This window comes from Castor canadensis, chromosome 5 (assembly GCF_047511655.1).
Source record: "Castor canadensis chromosome 5, mCasCan1.hap1v2, whole genome shotgun sequence".
In the NCBI taxonomy this organism is placed as follows: Eukaryota; Metazoa; Chordata; class Mammalia; order Rodentia; family Castoridae; genus Castor; species Castor canadensis.
Window position 1 is genome coordinate 61993502 of NC_133390.1, and position 25494 is coordinate 62018995.

Genomic DNA, 25494 nt, shown 5'->3' on the forward strand with positions numbered 1-25494 from the left:
ATAAATAAGGATATACAATTCTTGACTGTTTTATAAATTATTTTCACAGCATTAAGACACCTCCCACTTAGATAATGAAGCCACACCAAAGTCACAGTTACAGAGAGATTGTCTATAGATTACAGGCCATGCCACTCTGCAAGCTGAAATTATGTGGGAGAAGCAAGCCAGTTAAGCAACAGAATGAGTACACAATTGATCTATAACTGCAAACAGTGACACTTAGTGTTATGCAACATATAATTTTATTTACAGATTTACCTTACTAATTATAATTTACCAATGCTCACAGTATCACCAAAATTACTTCTTATCTATGTATCAACTAACGGTGGTCTAAAACCACAAACTTTTACTGCACATATCTAAAACTGAGGTACTGCAAACAAAGCTATTCAATTTTAACTGAGCTTTATTTAGAGGTTGTAATAAATTAAGTAAAGAGGAAAACCTCACACATATTTCTGCCTGAAAAGAAGACTCACTAACCTCATAGTCTTACCTCTTTAAGATACCGAACCAGGCGACAGAGAGAGCTCACCAGCGACAAAGTGAAGCCTGTGAGGCCCTGACCACTCTGCGGTCCCTTGACCTCGCGTCCTGTCCACCGCTCATATTCTTCCATTTCATGCTCCACCTCATGGATCATGTGTTTGAGGACATCCAGGCTGGAGTTATTACCACTTGATAAGTCTGCAGAGGTTGTGCTAGCTGATAACACATTTTTCTTCTGTTTGGAAGGAGCACATGAATCTGGTTTTCTTTTCACTGAGAATGACAGAAGGCATTCTATTTCAAAATCAGGAAAAATAACTACAAAATGACTAGAAAAAACTTTTATTGTACACCCATTTACAAAAAGTTGTTATAGAAGTTATCATCACTGGACTGGCGGAGAGGCTCAAGCAGTAGAGTGCCTGCTTTACAACCATGCAGCCCTGAGTTCAAACCCTGGTCCCACCAAGAAAAACACCACAAAAATCTGTAAGTTTAAACAAAGTTTATACAATCTGCAATGAATATACTAGAACTTTCTTTTCAGAGTTATATGGGAAGCATTATTGTTATTATTATTATTATTATTATTGTGTGTGGTGGAAATGGAGTTTGAGCTCTGGGCCTCACACTTGCTAGGGAGGTACTCTATCACTTGAGCCGCTCCACTAGCCCTTTTTTGTGATGGGTTTTTCAAGACAGGGTCTGGCCCGGGGCTGGCTTGGAACTTTGATGCTCCTCATCTCTGTTTCCTGAATAGCTAGGATTATAGGCATGAGCCACTGGCTCCCAGCTACATTTCTTAACAGCAACTGTTACTTAATTGGATTCAAATGAATGAGCCTAAAGGAGGGGGAACATTTTAGAAATACATAAGATAGCTGTATCAAACCACGTTTAATAATTCATCTCTGCAAACTAAAGGACTAAACCTTTATTCAACAGCTGTTTTTGCTTCCTTGAGTTCAGCACTTGCCCCACGACATAGCTGGAGTCTAGAGTCCCAGTAGATTCCTCAGGCTGAAGCCTGGCCTGCACTCTCTTGACAGCATCAGTAGCATTCAGAGCAGCTATAAGCAAGCACATTACAAAAAAGTATCTTAGGTGAACAAACTCTTTAAAAAGCCTTTCAACTCACAGACCCATTAGTATTTTGGTCCATTAGGCTACAGGAGGAAGTCAAAAGTAACATTCCTTTAAAAATTACTGTGTTCAAGAAGAAACCTAATAAAGCAAGCTACTAGAAATAATGCAAAGGGATAACAAGCAAACCTCTTTGTTCCCCTGATGATGGAGTCTCTGGAGACATTATTTGTGACTGTGTGGATATTTTCTGCTGAATATCAGCCCACAGTTTACTAATTAACTCAGAATTTTCTTCCTTTAGTTGGTGGAGAAACCTATAAATTATGGGACAATAAGCTGTATTAGAATTGATAATTCTAATAATTCAACCGTCTACATGTTTGATTTGAAGGAGATTCTGGTAATTTACAATGAAAGAAAAAATACTTTTTAACTTTAACTGATGACAGGGAGATAGCCACAGTGCTTCTTTGTTTTAAAAGGAATCATTCCATGTGCCTCCCAACTTCCTGTGTACACTGGTACCTGAGCATTTGCCCTTTCTATAGTTTTGCAGTACAGCTCCAGCCTTCCCTCTCTTTCTCTAAAGTAATTATGCATATATGGCTCGGCCCCTTTTGATTTGCCCCCCACAAGAGCCTGTCCACAGGGCAGTCCTTGCTCATATTGAAGTAAATTTATTAGAACAGATTGCTCCCCTATGTATCAGGTAGGAGCAGAAGGAGTGAGAAGAGCTGCATTTTGGGGCTTAGTATTTTTAAGCCTTTTAATTACAGATCTAAGCCTTATGCTATAGTATCTTCAGCATTCAAATATCTTTATCACTCACAAAGCTGATATATTTTTTTGTGTGTATGTGATGCTGGGGACCAAACCCACACATGCTAGATAAGCGCTCTACTTCTGACCTATACCCCCAGTCCCCAAAGCTGATATTTTAATCTTCAAGTATGTGGTTCATTCATCTATTTCTCACTTGAATTAATACTTAAGAGAGGCAGGGAGCCAAAAAGTAGAAACAACTCAAATGTCTAACAGGTAATGAATGAATGAGTAAAATGTGATATAGCCATACAATGAAATATTATTCAGCCGCAGAAAGGAATGAACCATTGATATATGCTACAATATGGATGAACCTTAAAAATATTACGCTAAATGAAAGAAAACAGACCCAAAAGACAGCATAAACATGAAATGTCTAAATAGGCAACTCTATACAGAAGGTACCTTAATGGTTAGCCAGGGCTGAAGGGTTTGAGAGGAAACGATTTGACAGCTAAAGGATATGGGGTGTCTTTCTTGGGTAATGAAAACATCCTAATATACCTGAATATACCAAAAACAACATCAAGTATTATATTTCAAAGGAGTGGGGTGTATTCTATTAATCAATAAAGATGTTACAAAAAATAAAGAGGAAGTAGGGAATCTTATTTAATGGCTCCACAAATCTCAACCTAGAGGAGTTGCTTTGAATCAAACTGTGGGCGGCACATCAGAACACTATTTGCTAAAAAGTATATTTAGCAAAAGGTTCGTGATATACCTTTCAAAGGGGACTATTACCAAGGCATCAAAAAGACCTCTATGTAATACAGCATTAGCTTTAAGTAAAACCTTCAGGAAAAATCCCAAGAGTGTTCTAATAAGATTTCTGAACAAGTTGGGAGAATGAATCCTAATGAGTCTGACACTTCCATTATTATCTCTAATTCTTATACCTTTAAGAGTAAGGTCACATAAAGCAGTAACAACAAAAATAAAGCAGTATCATCATGGTAGACTAAAAAATGGCCTGCCAAAAGACACCCACAACCCAATCTCTAGAACTTCTGAGTGTTATCTTACCTGACTTTGCACATATGTTTAAGAATCATGATCCTAGACTATCAGGGTTGGCTGTAAATGCAAATTCTGTGCATCCTTGTGAGAGGGAGGCAGAGGGAAATCTGACACACAATGAGAAGGTAATGTGAAGATGGAGGCAGAGATTGGAGCAATGTAGCCAAAAGTCAAGGAATGCTGACAGCCACTAAAGATGGAAAAGGCAAGGAACAGATTCTTCCTTGGAGCCCTCCAGAGGGAACATGGCCCTACCAAACAGTTGATTCCAGTCTAATGAAACTTATTTCAGATTTCTAACTTCCAAAACTGTGACAGAATAATGTTCTATTGTTTTAAACCACCAAGTTTTTGTTAATTTGTTACAGCATCCTCAGAAAATTCTGGACCTGGATGGGATGTTAGTGTAATAAGTACCTAAAAATGTGAAAACTGAATGAGTAAAGGCTGGAAGAATTTTTAGGTGAATAACAAAAGAAGCCTACATTGCTCCAACACTGTTGGCATAAATACAGATGTCAAAAATTCTTCCAGTGAGGGCTCAGTGAGGAGCATACTTGATAAAGACTATACTGGCTTAGAGAATACACATATTATCACACATAGAATACTGGTAGAAATATGTTAAAAAGACCATCTGGTCAGAGTCCAGAAGAAAATGAGGAATGTGTCAACAGAAACTAAAAGCAAGGTAATCCTTGATGGTGGCAAAAATCTTAGCTGAGTTGTATGGAAATGAATGAATTTAGAAATTTAGCTGCGGAGATTTCAAAGCAAAGTGCTGAAGATGCAAACTATTTCCTTCTGGATGTTAGTATAAAATGCAAGAGGAAGAACTACTGAACAAAAAGAATGCAGGGATGGGGATGTAGCTCAGTGATAGAGTGCCTTCCTAGCATATGGGATCCCTGAGTTCTAGCCTAAGCACTGGAAAAAAAAAAAAGAAGAAGAAGAAGAAGTAGGTCTTGATATTTTGAAAAATTTTCAACCTACTCAGATTGAAGAAAATTTTCAAATTAGTGGAATTACCATTAGGAAAGTATACTCTGGAGAGAAGGGCAAGAGTACAGCTAGCCTAAAGGGAGAAAGGATATGATTTACGGATCTCCCCAATGATCTCAGCAGAAGCCAACAAGAAAAAAGGAAAGGTCTATGGAGGCCCTCTTTCCTATTAGAGTGAATCCCCATGACATACACAAGAGATCTGAAAGATTTTTTTGAGATGTGTTATCACCAGAAATATTGCCAGCTTAGATTGAAAGAGACAGGAACAGCACAAAGGGAAGGATTGGTACTAGACTCCCAAAGTTCTACAGACAAGATACAGGCTGATAAAACTACTACAGTTGCAAACATGGATTATCCTTCAGAAAAAAGTAAAATGACTCCCAAGGCCAGAGCTACAGGTGTAGAAGCCAGATGCACAGGCACAGACACCAAGGCCAGAGCCACAGAAACACAGCAGTGCCATGGACCCAGAGGGTGTCAGACTTGAAGCCTAATGGAATTATAACTGATGACCACTTTCTTCTTTTAGAACTGAAGCCAAAAGGCATTACATGTGGCAAAGGATATTTTATGATGCTAAAAGTCACTAATCAAAATGAAGACATAACATTCATGGATATACATGTACCAAAACCCATAGCAATCACTTTTTTTTATAAGAGAGGAGGCATTTAACTTTAATTAATTACACTTAAACAAGAAATGCAAAGAAAAACAAAATGCACTAATAGTAGGAGACTTTAATATATCACTCTCAGTACAAAGATAGTGGCAAAAATCAGACACATGTATGTAACATAATCAATGAGATAGTTCTTACAGATACACATATAGAACTCTACCTTGTTAATAGGGTTACACCTTCTTTTCAAGCTCATACATGGAACACTCACAAAAATGTGATCATATTATTAGGTCACAAAGAAAACAGCATTAAGTTCCACATGTAGAAATACTACTACATACTGTGAATGTAATGTAATAAAACAGACAAAGAGGGTCTGAAATTGATTTTTAAAATCTTTTATGAGATAACTCAGGTAAAAGGGGAAATATAAACTGAACTAAACAACAAAACACTACCAGAATGTATGGTATGCATTTGAAATAGTTATTAGAGGAAAATTTGGAGCTTTAAATAATTCATTTTTACCCATTAAGTATGAAAGAATTTAAATAAAATGCATTAAACTACCAACTTAAAAAGCTAAAAAGCAACATAAACAAAAAGAAAACACAAGGAAGGAAATAAAGATAAAAGCAAAAATTGATGAGGAAGAAATGAAAACAAGAAGCTCTAATTAATAAATCAAAGTCCTGGTTCTTTGGAAAGCTAACAGAATAAACAAACCACTAGCTAATCTTATTTTAAGGAGAGGAAGACTAAAAGAAATGATGGAGGAGAAGGGGGTACACAAGCACTGAAGCAGAAGAAATATTTTAGAAATACTGAGATATTAGCACATTTTTATGGAAATGTATTGATTAACCTAGATAAAATGGAAAGTTTCCTAAGAAAATGTAATTTAAAAAACTGGCTTGAGTACAAACAGAAAGCTTAAATAATTCAATCTCCATAAAGGAAGTACAGTTATGGCAGTTTCCTACAAAAGTACAAACAGCCTCACAGGAGAAATCTGTTAGCTTTCAAAGAACATAAACTGTTTTAGCCCTTATAAAATTAGAGAAAGCGTCTATGTGTTTATTATGGAATCAAGTATCATACTGTTACCTCAATGTCATAAAGACCAAAGACACAAAAATTATACAAAATATCATTTACGAAATGATGCAAGAACACTAAATAAAAGGTTAACTTCCAATTATACACTATGGCCATATAAAATATACTGCAGGAATGCAAAGATGTTTTAATACTACTAAATATATAAAATGAAGTACCATATTAATAGATCTAAGCAGTAAACTCATTATCTCTATAGATATTGAAAAGTCTGACAAAATTCAACACTCATGACTGATAAAAACACTAAATAAAACTGGAACTGACAGATATTTCCTTAGAAAAAGAAAAAAGACCTAAATACCAAAACCAACACATTACTTAAGAGGAAAAATAGAAACATTTTCCTAAGATTAAAAACAAAACAAGGATGCCCACTGTTTTCACTATTATTTAACATTATCCTGTAACTAACACAAAAGAAACAACTTTGATATGTAAGACTTAGAAAACAACTATATAAACTTGCAAACAAATGATAGTAAACCTACAAACCAATGCTTAAGTTAACTCAATCAAGATTCAATAAAGTAGAATATTGAAAAGGAAACAAATCAATAGCCTTCCTAAATACAAATGGTAATGAATTGCAACAAATAGTGGAAGAGAACAGCCCATTTTAAAAATGACAAAAACCAGAGTTAAGAACAAGCTTAACAAGAAATAAGCAAAATCAACCAGCAAAACATTAAAACACTCCTCAAAACCGAAAAGGTCCACTTTTGACAAATGGAAAACTAAAATATCTGATAGTAAAATTCAACATCATAAAGACAGAGGAGACGAACATATTCATGTTATTTTATATGTATGGAAACGGCACAAGGAAACTTCCTGTGTAGCTATCTTAAACCAACAAAAATGTCTTTTTTTTTTTTTTTTCCTTTTACAAAATCGGAGAACAGGAGGGCAGAACAGGCCCTGTCTGAGGAGTTGGTACCAGTGTTGAGGGGGATGAGGTAGAGAAGGAGGCAAGGAGGGTGAATATAGTACAAATGCTGTGTATACATACATGTAAATGGAAAAATGAGACCTGTTGAAACTATTCCAGGAATGGGGGAAAGGGGGATAAGGGAGAATGATGGAGGGGAAGAGTTCAAGTAGGATATATTTGATATAAGAACTTTTATAAATGCTACAATATACCCCCAGCACAACAATAAAAAACGAAAAAATTCATATTATTAATTTTTTTTTGGTGGTACTGGGGTTTGAACTCAGGACCTCACACTTGCTAGGTAGGCAGGCGCTCTACAACTTGAGACATTCTTCCAGCTTTCATATTATTAATTATGAATTAAAAAATAAAACACACACAAAAAAGGATGATAGTTCTCAATAATTTACTATTATGTCTAAACAAAAAACACCCGTAAGATTTTTTTATGGCCTTAAATAAGTTGATACTAACGTTCATATGGAAAAAAATATGTAAAACTAACTATGAAAACTAAATTTAAAAAAACGCTATCAAGAAGCAAGAAACACTATATCCCAGCACTCAGAGGGCAAAGGCAAGAGAATCATGAGTTCTAGGCCAGCTTAGGCTATACAATAAGACTCTGCCTCAAAAACAGTATAATATATTTTGGCTGGTTAAAAAAAAATGCCATCATAAATTTAAAAGACAGCAAACTAGGAAAAAATATAAGATTACATAATGTCAAAAGCAAATATCCATAATATGTAACAACCATTTACAAACTAAGAAAAAGCAATACTAAATTCTTGGAAAATGGACAGAAAGCATGAACAGAGAAGAATTCACTGCAAAGCTCTTAAATAGATTCTTTAAACTCAATTTAATTCATAAAAGACATGGGAAGTAAAGTTACACCAAGATACCATTTTTTTTCATCTATGAAATAATAAAAATGAAAAACTTTAAAACACAATCTATTGGCCAAACACTTACATTTGCCAGTGAGAATATTATAATTTTCCTAAAGCAAAACTTCGCAATTTTTAAAAATAAAATTACACAGCATTTAACTTTTAACCCTCAAATCCCAATTCTAACAATTTTCCCTAAATATGAACTTCCAATAGCTGGTGGAGTGGCTCAAGTGGTAGAGCACCTGCCTGCAAGCATGAGGCCCTGAGTTCAAACTCCAGTGCTGCCAAAAAATAAAAATATGAACCTCCAATAATCCAAAAATACATATGTACAAGGTAATTCACCGCAGTATTTTTGTAATTATAAAGTATTAGAAATAACCTAGGGCTGGTGGAGTGGCTCAAGTGGTAGAGCACCTGCCTAGCAATCGTGAGGCCCTGAGTTCAAACCCCAGTACCACCAAAAATAAAATTTTTGGCCATATATACAAGTAGTTAAATAATTATAGCACATTCACACAATTTAAATCTATGTAGCTGTTTCATTTTTCTGTTTAAAAAAAAAAAGGAAGACATCCCTATAAACTTACAAATGGCTATAAGGTGGTTTCCAGGTAATATTAGGTAATAAAGGCAAATTACAGTATGCTATCTTCTACATAATAAAGAATAGAAAATAAGTATATGTATTTGCTTATATTTATAAAAATAAGCACAGAAAGAATAAACCAAAACTAATGAAATCGGTTACCTACTCAGGTGAGAATGAACGGGAAATGACTATAAGGGATAGTGGATGGGTGCCAATATCTGAAAATAGTTTTTTTGCATAGTTTTATTAAAGCAGAAAAATCTAACATTAAATACAAACAGAAAAAATGAATCTGATTATATTTCAAATGAACAGAATAACCTTTAAAAAATCTTCAATCTTGAATTCTACTTGGTAGGTTTATTTCTGTGATAGCATGAGAGCAACAATTTCAAAACTACTTCCTATGTATTGCAGCATTGAATGAGTTACTATATTGTGTAATATTTGAAGACACACTTCTAAGTGTTAAAAAGGGCTCTAAGTATGGAATGGGAGAAGGATAAGAAAAGCTCCATAGTGATAAATTGTTTGGAGGTTATCAGTGTAAACTCATAACTTATAACTAAATAGAAAATAGATATTAGTATGAATATGGGCATGCATATATATATATGACTACAGCTACTTACGCACATGTAAGCATGTGTATGTATCTGCTGAGATTTGAACTCTGGCCTAAAAGCAAGGACTGCCAGGCACAATAAAAATACCTCTAATACTTAAATCTCAGTTTGTAAACACCTTTCTTCAATAAAATGAACCAGGGCTTCTCAAAGAAATGGCCGATTCCAAGGCAGGGACTGGGAAAGTGTAATAGTCATGTTGTGCCACAAATTATATAAAGGGGAAAAAATGATATGTAAAAAATGACACAAGAATGACTTGAAGAATTTCCCATTGACCAAATCTGCAAAGAATAAATGTCAAAAGTAAATGGAAAAAAAAACAGATTAGAAACCATTGAAGGGACCTAGTAGATATGACTTTAATCAAATAATGAATTAACAGAACCAATGCCATCTCTGTCTCTTGATATGATGCACTGAGGAGGACTCATCATCAATTATGGAATCATGCAACTTCCTGATTGTGGTAATCATACTATGGTTGTGTAAACATATGCTCTTGGTTTTAGGAAATACACATTCAAGTATTTAGGGATAAAGAAACATGAAGTATGGATCTTACTTCCAATTCTTTAAAAATTGTGTGTGAGGGCTGGCAGAGTGGCTCAAGCAGTAAGAGCACCTGTCTAGCAAGCATGAAGCCCTGAGTTCAAACCCCAATGCTGCCACAAAAAAAAGAAAAAGTGTGTGTATGTGTGTGTATGTACGTATGTGTGCGTAACTGATAAAAACAAACATGGGAAATGTTAACAATTGGTAAAATTGAGTGGAGACTATATAGAAGCTTTTTATACTATTCTTACACCTTTTTGGAAATTACATCTAAATAAAAAATGTTTTAACAGATAATCCCAATTAATAAAAAAAGGTGATGCAATAAGCAAACATTTTAAATAGCCTTGGAAAAAGGTAAGAACTGTAGATATTTATGCCATACATACATACTTGTCTGTATTATTGTTAATCTGAGAGTTTAGAGAATTATCTGGTTCAGTCTCACTTTCTTCTGATTGGCTATTAACAGTTTTGCCTCCTCCTTCTTCTTCTTCTTCTTCATCTACTTCATTAAGAGCCTATCTCAACACAACAATAAAAATAGCAACAAAAGTTAATTACGTATACACTTTCTTTTTGTCATTACAGAAGAGACTAACCCTCCATGTACTTCCCCGAAAGTAACCCTCCATGTGTTCTAGAACCCAAACCTTCTCAACTCCCTGTACACTATCAATCATCCTTTCTCTCCAGCATATTCAATTTTTCTCCCTCTTTTGACTTCAGCTATATTTAATCATGAGCAAGCCTTCCCCATCTTACTCTAACACTATGCCTACCTTAAGCTACTACTATCTGCTGTCATCACCAAATTTCTTGAGTTGTTCCTCACTTCTCATTCATCTATGCTTTGCAGTTTTCCTTCTATCCAACTACTCCACTCAAAATGCTCTCTACAAGATCAATAGCAACACATTTATTCCGATATCAAATGGATATTTCTGTCTTTGCCTGTCTTTACTTCTCCAACTCATTAGACCTAAATGATCACTCATTTCTTTCCTTTAAAATCTTCTTGATAAACACTCATCCTTTTAACTTCCATAAATAATATCCTATTCTCTTGGATTTTCTTCTCTTCTTCTGGCTATTCCTTTCCAATCTCCTTTACTGGTTTTCTTTTATCTACACTACCTTTATATCCAATGGGACTCAAGGTTTTCTATTTGGATCTTTTCTCCTCTCATCAGATTTACTTTCTGAATGATTTTATCTAAGCCAAATCCTGTTCCTTTTGAAATCTCTATCTTCACCCAGATCTGTCTTGAGCCCTAAACATGTATAGTCAACTGCCTAAAAGACATCCCTAAACTGGTATCTTCCTAAGCCTCTCCCACAATTCTTCCATAAACTTTCTTCCTGCGAATATTACCGAAGGACATGAACAGAGCCACCATCTATTCAGTTGCTCAGAAGCCCGTAAACAGAAATTACCTTTATTTCTCACCCATCATGTCCACTCAGCCACCCAATCTTATCAAGTCTATCTCCCTTTTAACTTCTCTTAAATGTATCCCCATCCATTATATTATTCCGTACTGCCAGTGCTTTGGGTCAAAGCCTTTACCACGTTCTCACTAAGATTCTAACCTAAGTGTCCTAGGTAGACTAAGTATAATTTAAATATGGTTTGTCCCCTCCAAAACCCATTATGAGACATTAAGTGGTAGAACTGGTGAACATTTAAGAAGGAATTAAGTTTCTGCCCTCATGAATGGATTAATCCATCTTTGCAATTAATGGATAAATAAGTTAATAGGTTATCTCAAGAGAGGATCTATGCTGGAGGCATGGCTCCTACCTAGCCATGCATAAAACCCTGGGTTCAAACCCAGGTAGAGTGCCAGCTAGGTAGAGTGCCTACCTAGCATGCATAAAACCCTGGGTTCAAACCCCAGTCCCACCAAAAAATAAAAATACAATTCTCCTGGATCCCTATCCATCTGGGCTCCTTTCAAAAAAAAAAAAAAGAGAGGATCTACTATTAAAAGCCAGTTTGGCTAGGTCTCTCACATGTGCCCTCTCTTTCACCATGTGATGCCCTATGTCTCCTCAGGGCTCTGTCAGCAAGAAGGTTATCACCACAGATGGCCTCTTGACCTTGACTGTGAGACAAAATAAACCTCTTCTAGTTAAAACTAACTCAGTGTGTGGTACTGTATTATTGATAGCAGATAAACTAAAACCAGACTCTCTCTATAATCTTGCCTCTCTCCACACACAGTTAATCTCATCATGATTCTATTCTGCTTTAAATCCTTTAGTGGCCCAACTCTTACTTTCTGGGTCCCTTGCCCTTCATGACTTAGCTCATGTTTACCTCTCTAACCTCAGATCTTGCAACTTCCCAAAACTAATGATGGAGATGTGTCTTTTTTCATCCATGTATTCCAACAACTAGTGCAAGGCCTGATGAATAAGTGAGCAAACTTAGTCTCACTCATTCCTATTATAGATGGAAAGTAGGATCCAGAGAACCTAGGCAGTTACAATTTCATCTTTTCTTGGTGACTCAAGGTCCTCTATAGTGATACCAGTTTCTTTTCTTATGTACAGTGGTCCTCTGCTTATCTAGTAAAATATCTTCTCTTTCCTCCCTCACTGTCATTTTTCCGTGCTAGCTCTAGTGTACACTGAGAAGTTTACCTCACTGTTTTTATTCTGTTATCACTGTATATTGAAGAACTAAAATGGCTAAGAAAATTAGTTGTATTTGTATCATTAATTTGAAATTCTACTATGAACTTAATAGGCTCAAGTATAATGATAAACTATTCTCTTCAACAGAATGAAATCTAACTGCTTTATTTCATGTTGCTGAAATAACATGTGCACTTCTTTCCAGACTCCAAATGACTGAAAGCATGACTGCCAAAGAAACAGAGAACTATACTAAATGATTTATTTAAATAAATGTAAAAGCTTCAGTTGAACATAAAATAACAGCAAGATAGTCTAGGATAATTAAATTTCTGACTATCTGAAAGTTAACTTTTCAACAACTGTCAAAACATAAATTGTTTTACCTAGAGTTATAGCTAATTGGTTGGCTATTTTAAATATGCATAACACTCTATTTAATTGTCTTTAAGTAGAAAACTATATAATTATGATTCTGAACCTGCAGTGCAATAGGTTCATACATATAATTGAAGATTCTCCCTTTTTTTCATGGAAGGTATAAGTAATTTAGGAAATTTCATTAAACAGGTACTAAGTCCTCGTCATTCCTAAGAAGTTATTTTAGTATTAAATTCTTCATAGGCTTTAAAAAAATGTTTACTATTTAAAAATTCTAAATATTCTTACTAAGAGTTTGAATTAGGTTAGAATATAGCTAATTAATATTTTATAACTGTAGTATCATTTTCCCATAAATTCCAAGTATTTTGGACAGCTACCTTTTAAACATACTAATACATCAAAAGTGACTAACATTTAATGAAGAGTTATGTTCCTGGTATTATGCTAGGGCACTTTAACCTACTGTAGCTGATCCATACAACTGCCATCATTTAATAAAAACCAAAGAAACAAAAAGTACTTTGAGCAAACTCAGATATCTTAAGAAATCATCTCAAGATCAAACTGCTAGTCAATAGCAGAACACACACCCACCTGAATCCCGGTGGAAAGCCTCCCTGCTGCTTCTACGATAGCAGATGGTGACAGTCTTGTGAAGCCTCGTGGCCTACATTAGGATTCCACCTCTTATGCAAACTATGTGATCACTGACAAGTCATTTGGTTTGTCTGACCCTCAGTCTCTTTATCTATTAAACAGGGATAACAACAGTACCTATCTCCTAGATAAGCACTCAGTGAATGGTGGCTTTTACTATCCAGTCTTCTATCTTGCTGAGTACAAATGTTACATAAAAGTACAATATGCTTGGAATAAGAACAAATCTAGCAACCATAACTAGCAATTGTTAAGATTTAGCTTTTAGAATATTTACCACAATGTCTACAACAACTTAAATTTCATTTCAGCATAGCATAATGAGTATGGCATATTACCTGAGGCTCTATGACAGACTCATTGAAGACAGATTGGGTGATGGGATCTTGATTTACCATGATGGAACCCTGAGAGGAATCAGGAGCCATTGTTACATTTGGAAACCCTGCAAAAGGAAAATAAGTCCTGTTAATGTTGTTTCATTTAATTAAACTGACTTCACAAATTCTATACTACCCTAGGTTTCAATCATTATAAGGCAATCTCAAATAATAATAATAACAACAGCAATACACATTTACATAGTGCTTACTAAATATACACCAGCCAATTCTAAATGCTGACATATGTATACATACATATCACATACATATACATACACACACATATATATACATATGTGGTATATACATGTATATATATATATATATATATACACATGCTCATTTTTTACACTCAAAAAATTCTACAAGATAGGTGCTATTATTATTTTACAGATCAATAAACTGAAACTCAGAGATGTTAAGCAACAATCCCAGAATCAACACTAATAAATATCTGAACCAGATTTCAAACTTTATACTAAAAATGAATCTTTTTTAAGAGATTAAGATAAATAACTGATTTATACACATTGAAATGAATGTTGTGTATCCGACAAAGAGCAAAGTTTGGCAAGAAACTGAAGTTGCTTTAGGTTTTGAATTACATACTCAAATTATATATAAACATAAATATTTTAATTATATGGTAACAATACTAATAAGCTGAAAATTAAGTCACATTTTAAAAGTAATAAATCCTATACATTATACAATATTTTAATAATTATAATTTATCTTTCTTTAGCTGAATAACTTATAATACATTCTTAAAGAGCAAATAAATAATACCTTTAACAACCCTTGTATACTATCACCCTAGAATACTTATAATATAAATAATTATACCTGAAAAAATTCTTCCAAATAGTTAACTGTGGGTTAATAAGGAAGCAAACTTATGTTTGAATTTAATATTTACCTGTGCGCCTACGAGGAAAGTCAACAAACAGATCTTTTGCTGCAACCATCAAATGATCAGATTTCTCCAACACGTCCTGCATCTGGTATTGATCAGAAAGAATCTAGACGTGTGTTAATGACAAATATTATTCAAAAATATATTTACTTTTCAAAATCACAAAGAAAAGGACCATACAAAGGCACAGAATACAAAATAACCATAGGCCACACCTCTCTAAAATCCTTCAGTGACAATATCCTTAAGTACCAGTAGATGGGGCTATTCCAATAATTACTGGTTTATATATATATATATTTAATATATACATATAAACACAATGTACCCCAGTGCAACAATAAAAAAATTAAAAATATAAAAATAAAAAAGATTAACCAAACAATCTTCAATGTACGGTTTAACAGAAGACAGCTGAACTCACAAGAAAATTACCTTCTTATAAAGTTTTCTTCCTATATTTGAAAAAACAAATATAGCCGGGTGCCGGTGGCTCATGCCTGTAATACTAACTACTCAGGAAGTCAGGAGGATTGTGTTCGAAGGAACAGGCAAACAGTTTATGAGACCCTATCTTGAAAAAGCCCTTCACAAAAAAGAGCTGCTAGAGTGGATCAAGGTATAGGCCCTAAGTGCAAGCCCCAGTACCACAAAAAAATAAATAAATAAAATTAAAATACATATATGTGTGTATATATATATATACACACACACACATATATAAGTTTTACTTAACCTTTCCACATGAGAACTAGTATTATATTTTATTTTTAATCTCTATTCCATTCTATTTTTAAAATAATGGATGTAGTCCAGTAACATAACCTCACAATCCATTAGTAAATTATGATCTACAGTTTGAAAAACATGGACTAAAGATAAGAATCTTTGAGTCATAAACTCACAGGTGTTTCAGCCACTGAAGTGATCTCACAATCTACTACACTAACAGGTCATAACCCAAGACTTAAAAAACATGATATAAAATGTGATGCTTTTGTATTTACAAACAAGTTGATTATTTTTATGGTTGAGAGATAGGAATTCAAAAAATACCACTACAGTTGTGCTTCTGATTAGGCACTATCAACATAGGGACTTTGATTATTACATGGTCACAGGCAAGAGTAAAGGGGAGTCAACTCTTATCTACTACCACCAGATGGCATTCTTATGTTGAAACGAATCTCAAAATTAAGAAACTGTTCAGTTTCCAACTCTGACTCAAATCAATAAAGCATCTAGTAACAAATATTCTTATAAGAATTTCTCTATATCATGGAAATAATTATATACAGTTATTCTTTTAGGACACAAAGAGAAAAATGAGTCATATTCTTATTTTTTCCCCTTTTGCTAGGGCCAAGCAGGTCAGTAAGCTTAGCTGTTAAGAATAAAATCCTAAACTTGTTCCTTCCACAAAGAATAAGCTTTGAAATTTTTAAAGCCAAAGATACATTTGGGGGCAGATGATGGGGTTCTAGGCCTAGTCAAAGAATACTAAGCAAAATCTAACCTTTTTAAACTTAAGTTTCCTGATGTGTCAATAGAGGTATAACCACTTCCTCAAACACAGAGGTGCCATAAGTATGTGTGTACACTAAAAGCTTATATGGCACCCTAGAGATGCTATTACAGGATAAATTATATTATCCCATAAACCAAATTTCTATCCCTGGTGAGACATGCAATTAGGATAAAATGCAAATAGATTAGTATAAGCTACCAGTACACTAGAAAAATTATACAAAGCTTATTTCCTAATGGCAATTTTTAAAAGTTTACTATTTTAAAAGGTGGGGGGCACTGACCTAGCAAGATAAAGACATGAAAATGACAGAAGAAGATTAGGGAGGAATAATCTTACTAACCATACTGATACCTGATATTAATTACAATGAGGTCAAGCCATTGCTCTTCTACTTTCTGCTAATCTGCCCAGGTTCCTTAGGACAGATGGTTTGAGTGGCCAAAGATCAGAGTATTATTAGCCTTCTTTTGCTTTCTAGGTTTATCACTCCTCTCATAAAATCCACTCTTGATAAATAAACTGATTTCTATAAGCCCATTTGTATATATTTACTATCCTAGATAGTTTAAAGACCATAAACTTAAAACTTTTAAGTGGTGGTACACATCTTGTATTTTCAAGGATCAGTCAAAGACCCTGGAGAAATATTATTGGCAACTCATCATCCTTGCCATTTTGTTCCATGGTAAGAGGGTCCAAGTCCAACTCAGAGAGAGGGAGGCTTTCGTAAAGATTTTATAAATTCTTAAGAAGCAATCTGTGGGTGGTATACCTTCCTACTTAGCCACCAATATTCTTTCTTCCAGTTTGCCCTTTTATAGCACAACTCCCAAGTTTTAGACAACTATATAGCTAAACTTTCCAACAATCTTTGTAGGAAGGAATGGCCATGCAGTAATTTTCTAGCCAATGGGACATATGCCAAAACTTCTGGATGGTATATTAAAGTCACTTTCTGTTGGCTTACACACAACTGAAGGAAGCTGCAAAAGCCATTCAATATTCTTAGTTAGAAGCCATGAAGTGAAGAACTGCAGGCTCCTCTGACCAGCCACCACCTACCTCTGAACTGCTCCATGAAAACTAAATCTTTGTTTACGTTACTTTTTGCAGGTCCTTCCCAGAAGCTTAAACTGTACTGTAGTACACAACATAAGCATCCACCAATAAAGCATTGGATAAATGCTAGTAAATCTATATAATATCTGGCCATGAAAAAGAAAAGGTAGATTTCCAAATACTGACTTCCAAGATATAGTTAAAAGGAAACACTTAAATCTCACTTAAAGCAGAAGTTCTCAAGCCTTATAGCACACTAATATTATACAGGAGGAAAAAATAAATAAATGAATAAAATTACACAGGAAACTGTCTAAAAAATACCTATGTGGTGCCACACCCTAGGTTAATTAAATCAGAATCTTTGAGCATAGTTATTTTTTTAAAGGAGCTTCCCAAGCATAATTAATTCTAATGTGCAATCAGGGTTAAGAATCACTACAGCAGAGCCAGAGGAAGCAGCACCACCAAAAGAAGGCAAAGAAAGTTTTACTCATCCTCTCACCACTCTTCTTTCAACCTCTGCTTCTACCATATCAGTTACTTGTATTAGAAATTCAGGACATGCACGGGAGCCATGAAAGGGGAAACAAAAGTCCAGAGTCTGATGCCCTCCAAGGGGACTGCCTTTTCCCCAGGTCAGACCTCTGGTTTTAGACCTTTCTGTTGGGTCCAGGGACCTAAAGGACAGATGAGTGAGCATCTCATCCCCCATGGAGAGCACTATGAGCCCTGCACCCTGAAGAGGAGTCACATGGTCTCATAAATCTGCCATGGGGCTGATAAACAGAATGCTCTTAAGGTTATTTCTACCCATAAGGGGCAATCAGACAGCTCACAAAGAGAGCCCACACACGAATCCACGGCCAATGATAAGAACCCACCTGACCCTTACCCTAACCCAGAGTTAAAGTGTCCATAAAAACCCCAGCCTTTACCTGAGCAGGAAGCCACCAGTTTTCTGGTCTCCGCTGCACTGCTCTAGCTGCAGCCTTTTCTTTCTCTAATAAATCCTACTCTGTATGCCAACCTTGTGTCCCATGAGTCAATCAGCTGCCTCACGAGCCAATTCTTTGGCCCATGAAGGCAAGAACCCTCAACACCAGCCCACAACATTTCCATGGAAATAAGCACATAACATTGAAATGTGTGTGACTTAAAGCTTTCTCTCTCTGCCCATTGCTCTTTTCTCAAACTCATGAACACATTTATTTGGGTGATACAATTCTTCCTGATGATGCTTAAGAGTGATACTTTCTTACTTCACTAGAAACCCTAATGAAATTTCTCAAAAGACAGAATATGATATAAAGCTGTTATGAAAAAAAATGAATAAATAAATAAATAAAGTTGCCAAGAAAGGTCATTAAGACAGTCAAGGGCCAAAAGCTTTAACCTGAACAAAGAACAACACTACAAAGCACATTCCCTTACAATGATTTTAGCTCAAACCTTAAAAAAAAATGATTATTTTGCTACTTTCCTCTTATTTCCCACATTGTTTATTCCTACATATCTGGTTACTTATCCAAATACCCTACATCTGGCAAAAGGTCAAGCAAAAGTTAAAAGGCCTACTACCTAGTTGGGTGGGCATGTAACATTCTATTCTATTCTATTCTATTTTCCCTAAGTAATAGCACTGCTATTGAATTCATAAAAAAATAATTATAACAAAACTGTGATGATCACTTTGTAAGTATTCTGTAAATAAAATCTCACAAGAATACAACCAGGCATTTTAAATATGAGAAAATTCAAGCTGAAAAGTCAAGTGAACAAATTAAGGTTACAAGGCTAGGAGTGAAAATTTAAGCCACCAAACTAGACTCTAATCATAATTCTGCTGCCTTTTATAAGTTCACAGGTAGACCACTGTACAAAAATGCAGTAACTACTAGAGTCTCTCTAATGTAAATCAAATAAAGGGAAAAAGAAAGAACCCAATTTATCTCTTTTCTTATACATCTAGGCAAGCACTCTACCACTTGACCCACTCTACCATCTCTTATACATCTACAGAAAATGCATTTTAGCATTACCTCCTTCATGATAGATAATCTTCCTTTCTCAAGACTCAAAGTTTCTGGTTTCTGCTTCTTCCATTTTCTCTTCAAAGCTTTTTCTTGAAGTTCCCAATGTACTAATGCTCTGTTCTTCGACTTGTGTATTTCATGACGACGTATCTACATAGAAGGAAAAAAATAAAAAGGAATGTTTCCAGGAACAAAGAAGATTCCTATTTATGTGATGGGACCACATTTACCACTTTTCATTTCTTCCTGGTACAATATATGCACACATTATTTGTATGTGTATATATAATTCACAGCTAAATTTTTCATAGTCCTCTAAATTCTCAAAAATAATCTAAAACAGAGAAGAACCACTGCTTGGGAGGATTGTGGTTTGCAACCAGCCCAGAGAAGAGGTTCATGAGACCCACCTCAACCAATAGCTGAGCACAGTGGCACAAGCCTGTCATCCCAAGCTACACAGGAGGCTGAAATAGGTTAAGATTATAGTTCCAGGTTAGTCCAGGCAAAAAACTTTGCAAGACTTCATCTCAACAGAAAAAGGCTAAGAGAGGTGGAACACATCTATCATTCTAGCTATGGTAGGAAATATAAAATAGGAAAATCATGGTCTAGGCTGGCCTGGGCAATTTCAAAATAATAAGAGCAAAAAGGGCTGGAGGCATGAAGAGTGCTTATCCAGCAAGTATGAAGCCCTGAGTTCAAACTCCAGAACTGTCCAAGAGAGAGGAGGGGGGAGACAGAGAGAGAGCATGAGCAAACTAAGAGATCTAGCTAAAAGACATACTGAAAATAATATTAATTTCTACTTCCTTTGTACAAGACTATCAAATTAATTTTTCCAAGTCACAGATTAAGACTACTAAAATGGGTGACAAAAACAATTAACGGGTCAAAACTGACATCTTTAATACACACACACACACACACACACACACATACATACATACATACATACAGTGATGGAACATGATGTAAAAAGCACAAAACCCACTAAGTCATCTATGGCCAAAGACACACCTTTTTCATGATAACTGCATCACCACCAAGAATAAATAATGCCTTGTTTTTAAAGCCCTGCAATGGCTTCATGTGGAAGTGGGGTCATGAAGATGTAGAAACCCAGGAAAGCGGAGTTCCTAAGACAGAAGAGATATAGCCACAAGTCTTAAAGAGTTAGAAAGGAGGAGCTCAGGGAAGTAACTGAGGAATAAAAGCAGACATTTAGCTTTCCAAATATGCAAGCATTCAGGAATATGAATACAAGCAAATTTAAAATGTCATCTAATAAAATATACTGATGAATTTTCATCATGTAAATAAGAAATCAATCCATTAAAATACAAACAACCAAATATTATATAAGGATTCTGATTCACAAAAAACAAATGAAGATGATATTTTTAGGAAAATTTTGAATATGGAAAAGTATTTTTATTTTTGTTTGATATGATAATCACATTGTGGTTATGTTTTGGGGATTCTGTGTTTGTTAGGATGGTTACTTGGTTGGTTGGCTTTTTGGTGGTACTGGGGTACAGGACTTTGTGCTTGCTAGGCAGGTGTTCTATCACTTGAGCCACACCTACAGCCCATGTTTATATATATTTTTTAATGCAAATTAAGTATGTAAGTACAAAAGGATGTGCTCTCAAAAGGATTTGCTTTAAGATGTTTCAGCAAAGGAAGAAAACTGGTAAGCGAAGCAACTTTAGCAAACTTTTAATAACTATTATTTCTGGGTAAACAGCACATGAGACTTCTTTATATTTCTGTTTCTACTTTCACCTGAGTTTGAAAATATTTATTAAAAAATGTTAAGTCAACTGGGTATCACTATAATCCTCAATAAATACTTACGGAGCACTTAGTAGGATTAAAACTTATAGGTACACAAAGATATATAAAATATGGTCTCTATCTCTCAAAAGCATTAATAATCTACCAGGGAAATTGTGCATATCCATATAAAGATAAATGATATGCATTAAGTAGTATATACTCAATACCTTATTTAAGTAGTAATTGCAACCACAAGTCAGAGGAGATAACTTTCGAGCAGTTTCAAACAGCAGTACTTCAAACTCACAACAAAGCTTTAAAAATCCAGTGTGGCACTGCATAAGGGTAGACATATAGATGAGTGGAACAGAATTGCGAGTGCAGAACATACCGTTATATTTATGAATAGCTGATTTCTCAACAAGACTGCCACAATATGGGGAAAGAATGGAGTTTTTCAGCAAATGATGCTTGAACTAGATATCCACTTGTAAAAGTATGAAGCTGGACCCCAACCTCACACTACATACAAAAATTAAAATTAATCATAGAACTTAAATATAAGAACTAAAACTATAAAACTTTTGGAAAGAAATATAGGAGTAATTAATCTTTGTGAACCATGTGTTAGGTAGTGTTTTCTTAGATATAACACTAAAAACACAAATGATAAAAGAAAAAACATAACTTAGGTATCATGAAAATTAACTTTCATGCTTAAAGGGTATCATCAAGAAAGTGAAAAGACAACTAAGAAAATGGGAGAAAACATCTGCAAATCATATATCTGATAAGGAACTTATACCCAGAACGTATAAAGAATTTTTTATAATTCAACAATAAAAACACAAACAATTCAGTTTTAAAAATGACAAAAGGATTTGAATTGACAATTCTCCAAAGAAGATACTAGTACAAAAAGCAATAAGCACATGGAATGAGATTCATCATCTTTTCAACACCATTTTTCATGAGGAAAATGCAAATCAAAACCATAATGAGACAACATTTTATACCCACTAGGAGAACTAAAAGTAATGATAACAATGATGTGGAAAAATCGGAAGCCTGAAATACAGATACATGCTACAACATGAATGAATCTTGAAAACATGCTAAGATAAAGAAACTAGATACAAGAGGTCTTTCCGCTGATAAGAAAAATCCAGGATAGGAAAAGCCATATATATAGGAAGTAGATTAGTCATTGCCAAAGGCACGGAGGAGGTGGGCACAGGAAGTGACTATTAATGGTCATAGTGCTTCTTTTGGGGGTGATGAAAACATTCTAAAATTAGATAGTAGTAATGGTTGCACAACTCTGTGAATATACAAAAAAAAAAGCATTAGACAATACACTTTATTTAACAGAGCAAATTTTATGGTATATGAATTAAATCTCAATAAAGCTATTTTTCAAAACCTATAGTACATTGCACAGTAAAGTGACTACACATAAATCTAAAAGAAAAGATTTTGAATGTTTTCTCCAAAAAGATGTTTGAGGAGATAAGTATCATAATTTGGACATGACACAATCAATGCATGTATTAGTATCCAAAAGTATCACAATTATGTCAATTAAAAGTAATAAATTAATTCATTAAATGAAATATAAACCTAGAGTAAAAGCTTTTTAAAAAGTAGGAATTGAACTAGAAAAAGGGGCAAAGTAAGATTTGGATAGGAAGGAAAGAAGGTCTAGAAACTTTTCTAAGTGAGGGAAGCAGCAGGAACTGCAGTTCAAATGTAGAAATACATATGGCATATTCAAGAGAAATGACTACACTGACTAGACCAATATTTTTGCACAAGGAAGTAACAGCAAATAATGCTGAAGAAATCTATAGATAGAGAAGAAATACTGATATCAACAGGGTAATTCTAAACCAGAAACATCTGAACTGTGAACTGAACCAGCTAAAAACTTCTCATACTAACTGACATACCTAGGTAAAATCAGAAAGTCCAGAAGATACACTTTTTTATTTTATATAGTCAAAAACAAAACTAAATATAACTCAACAACTTCCAGAAAGCAACTTTGGTTTCTATTCAAATACAAAATAAAACAATGAAACAGCTTAACTTTTAATGTTCAACTTACCAGCTCTTCAGGAGTTGCCCGATGAACTGTTAGATCATTCACAGTATTCTGCAAAATGAAAAAAAAAAATGAGCCTTGAGGTTTTACGTTTCCTTATAAAATAATAACAGTTTCTGGATTTTAATGGCTGAATATTTTAGGTGTCTTACAGAAAATAAGTATTTAATTATATTAAAACAAGGAATAAAAAATAAAAGAGGGCAGAATATATCCAAGATGAGAAAGCTTAACTAGTCAGAATTTTCAAACTGTATTCCACTGAAATCCAGAATTCCATGAGGTCATTGTAAAGATTCCTAAGAGTAAGTGTGATCACTATAGAAATGTTCAATTTGTGTTCATAAACAACTTAAGCATAGAACCTATTAAAGTAAGAGATGAACTGTATAGGCACTGCATAATTTCATAAAATGTGAAAATAGTTACTTATGTAAAAAGGCACTAAACCAACATGGTCAGGCTACCATGCGAGTCAACTCCAGGAGGTACCATGAATATCTTAGTCCACGTAAACAGCAACCCTTGGAATCGTGTGGGGCACAGCCTGCACAGCTCTAGGTAGCAACCCTAAAAGTTGGGGCTTTCAAAAATGATTATAGCCATTTTGTTACCCAGATTTAGCAAGCAGGAAATAAATTAGAGTTTTACTTCTAAGTGATGAGCAATACAAGGAAAACTGAGTCAAAATAGTCTCTTATATATTCAAAGACTTAACTTTTGGCTATGACTTACATTTGGGTCAAGGATTTTCTATACAAAAACTGAATTTTCCAAAATAACAACTCTGAGGTGACAATATTTATGTTTTCATAAGCATTACAGCCAATCAGATGGCAACAAAACAATCTAAACAGAAAAGTCTCCTGCTTCACTTGCAAAGGCTGTCAATTTGCCTAAGATATCTGGCTTAAGATGGTCACCTGCTACCCAAGTCCAAGAGAATCCCTGAGATCCAAACTCATCCCTGGCTAGTTACTCTCCACAATGGAAAGGCACCTAAAGACTAATGTCCTCCCTTGAAATAAAAAAAAAAAAAAAAAAAAAAAACCTTGAAGTAAAAAAAAAAAGACTAATGTCCAAACCAAACTTTCAGGCTGCAAAAGATACAATCCTCTAGTTGAAACCAGGTGATATTCAGGGGAAGAACCAGGCATCACATATTCCAGGTGCTGGAATGGTGTTCTGTCATTTGAGCCATGCCCTTAGCCTTCATGTTCCATGTACTTAACAGAATCTTATACTGAAACTGACTAGTCTCTGGGGTAAGCAACAAATTCAAACTGTAAGAAAACAAGGATCACCACCCACTTTTTCAGTAAAAACTGCCACCCACATAATTACAGTATCACTGGTTGCTAAGGGCAAATCTAAAACAGGTACCAAGAAAAATTCAGACTTCAGTGACATAGAGTAACTAGTTACCAAAGCAATGAGTTTTCAAAGTGGAAATGAGAGACTCTTGTTTAAGAACACAGCTTTTAAGATTTCAATTCTTCAAAGGAGCTAGAAGTTACAGCCCATTACACGTGCAACCTAAAAAACTCCCCAAAGGATTCTGCTCTTCCCTCCAAGACTAATGATATAACACACCCAGAAACCCATCCAATCCTACTACATGGTGAGCCCCTTGAGAACACCATCATAAGTAACTAAAACCATGTCCTCCACCATAACACTATGGTGACTACTCTCCCACCTAGACTTACATCCCATTCTTGCTTCACTGGAGTTTTCTTCTTCTTTACCTTCAGTGTTTTTCTTCCACTTCCCCGGGAACCATAACGGTTCACTCTCACCAATGACATCTAGGAATAATATCAAAACTTTAAAATACAAGGAAAGGAAATGATTATGCATCGACAGAGGGGGTGAGGAAGACATCTAGGACAAACAAAATCACTCCTAAAACGTCAGAAGAATTTAAGCATAGTGAAAGGAACAGCCTATCAAAATAACTGGTTTTCTCATTTTACAACTAATACAAGGTTGATACTAATAGCTACAATAAAAGAGGTTTTAAGTCAATAACTTATTTATTTGCTTAATAAAGAACTCTGGGAATGCAGAAGTCATGACCTAAAGCACAGAACTAGGACAGTAGTCAGTCTTTGCCACCAGTCATAAAATTCACAATTAGTAGAAAAAATACCCGTACCATAGTAACAATATAAATACAAAGGGAAGGAAAGGGAGGACAAAAGAAAATTGG

General features: G+C 34.8%; 1 protein-coding gene across 5 annotated transcripts in view; it reads right to left on the minus strand.

The window, feature by feature from the left end:
* Positions 1-25494, minus strand: part of Spice1 (spindle and centriole associated protein 1) — a 49490-nt gene that overhangs the window by 16600 nt on the left and 7396 nt on the right. For 2 of the 5 annotated variants that reach the window (XM_074073154.1, XM_020178205.2), the window contains exons 2-10: positions 24992-25090; positions 23286-23333; positions 19403-19546; positions 14774-14876; positions 13810-13916; positions 10181-10308; positions 1768-1895; positions 1428-1565; positions 503-768 (exon numbers count right to left, since the gene is read on the minus strand). In XM_074073154.1, coding sequence (XP_073929255.1) covers positions 503-768; positions 1428-1565; positions 1768-1895; positions 10181-10308; positions 13810-13916; positions 14774-14876; positions 19403-19546; positions 23286-23333; positions 24992-25090 — 1161 coding nt within the window. Of the gene's footprint in view, positions 1-502; positions 769-1427; positions 1566-1767; positions 1896-10180; positions 10309-13809; positions 13917-14773; positions 14877-19402; positions 19547-20416; positions 20536-21405; positions 21423-23285; positions 23334-24991; positions 25091-25494 lie in introns of those variants that run through there. The other 3 variants (XM_020178208.2, XM_020178207.2, XM_074073155.1) reach the window with 3 other exon arrangements.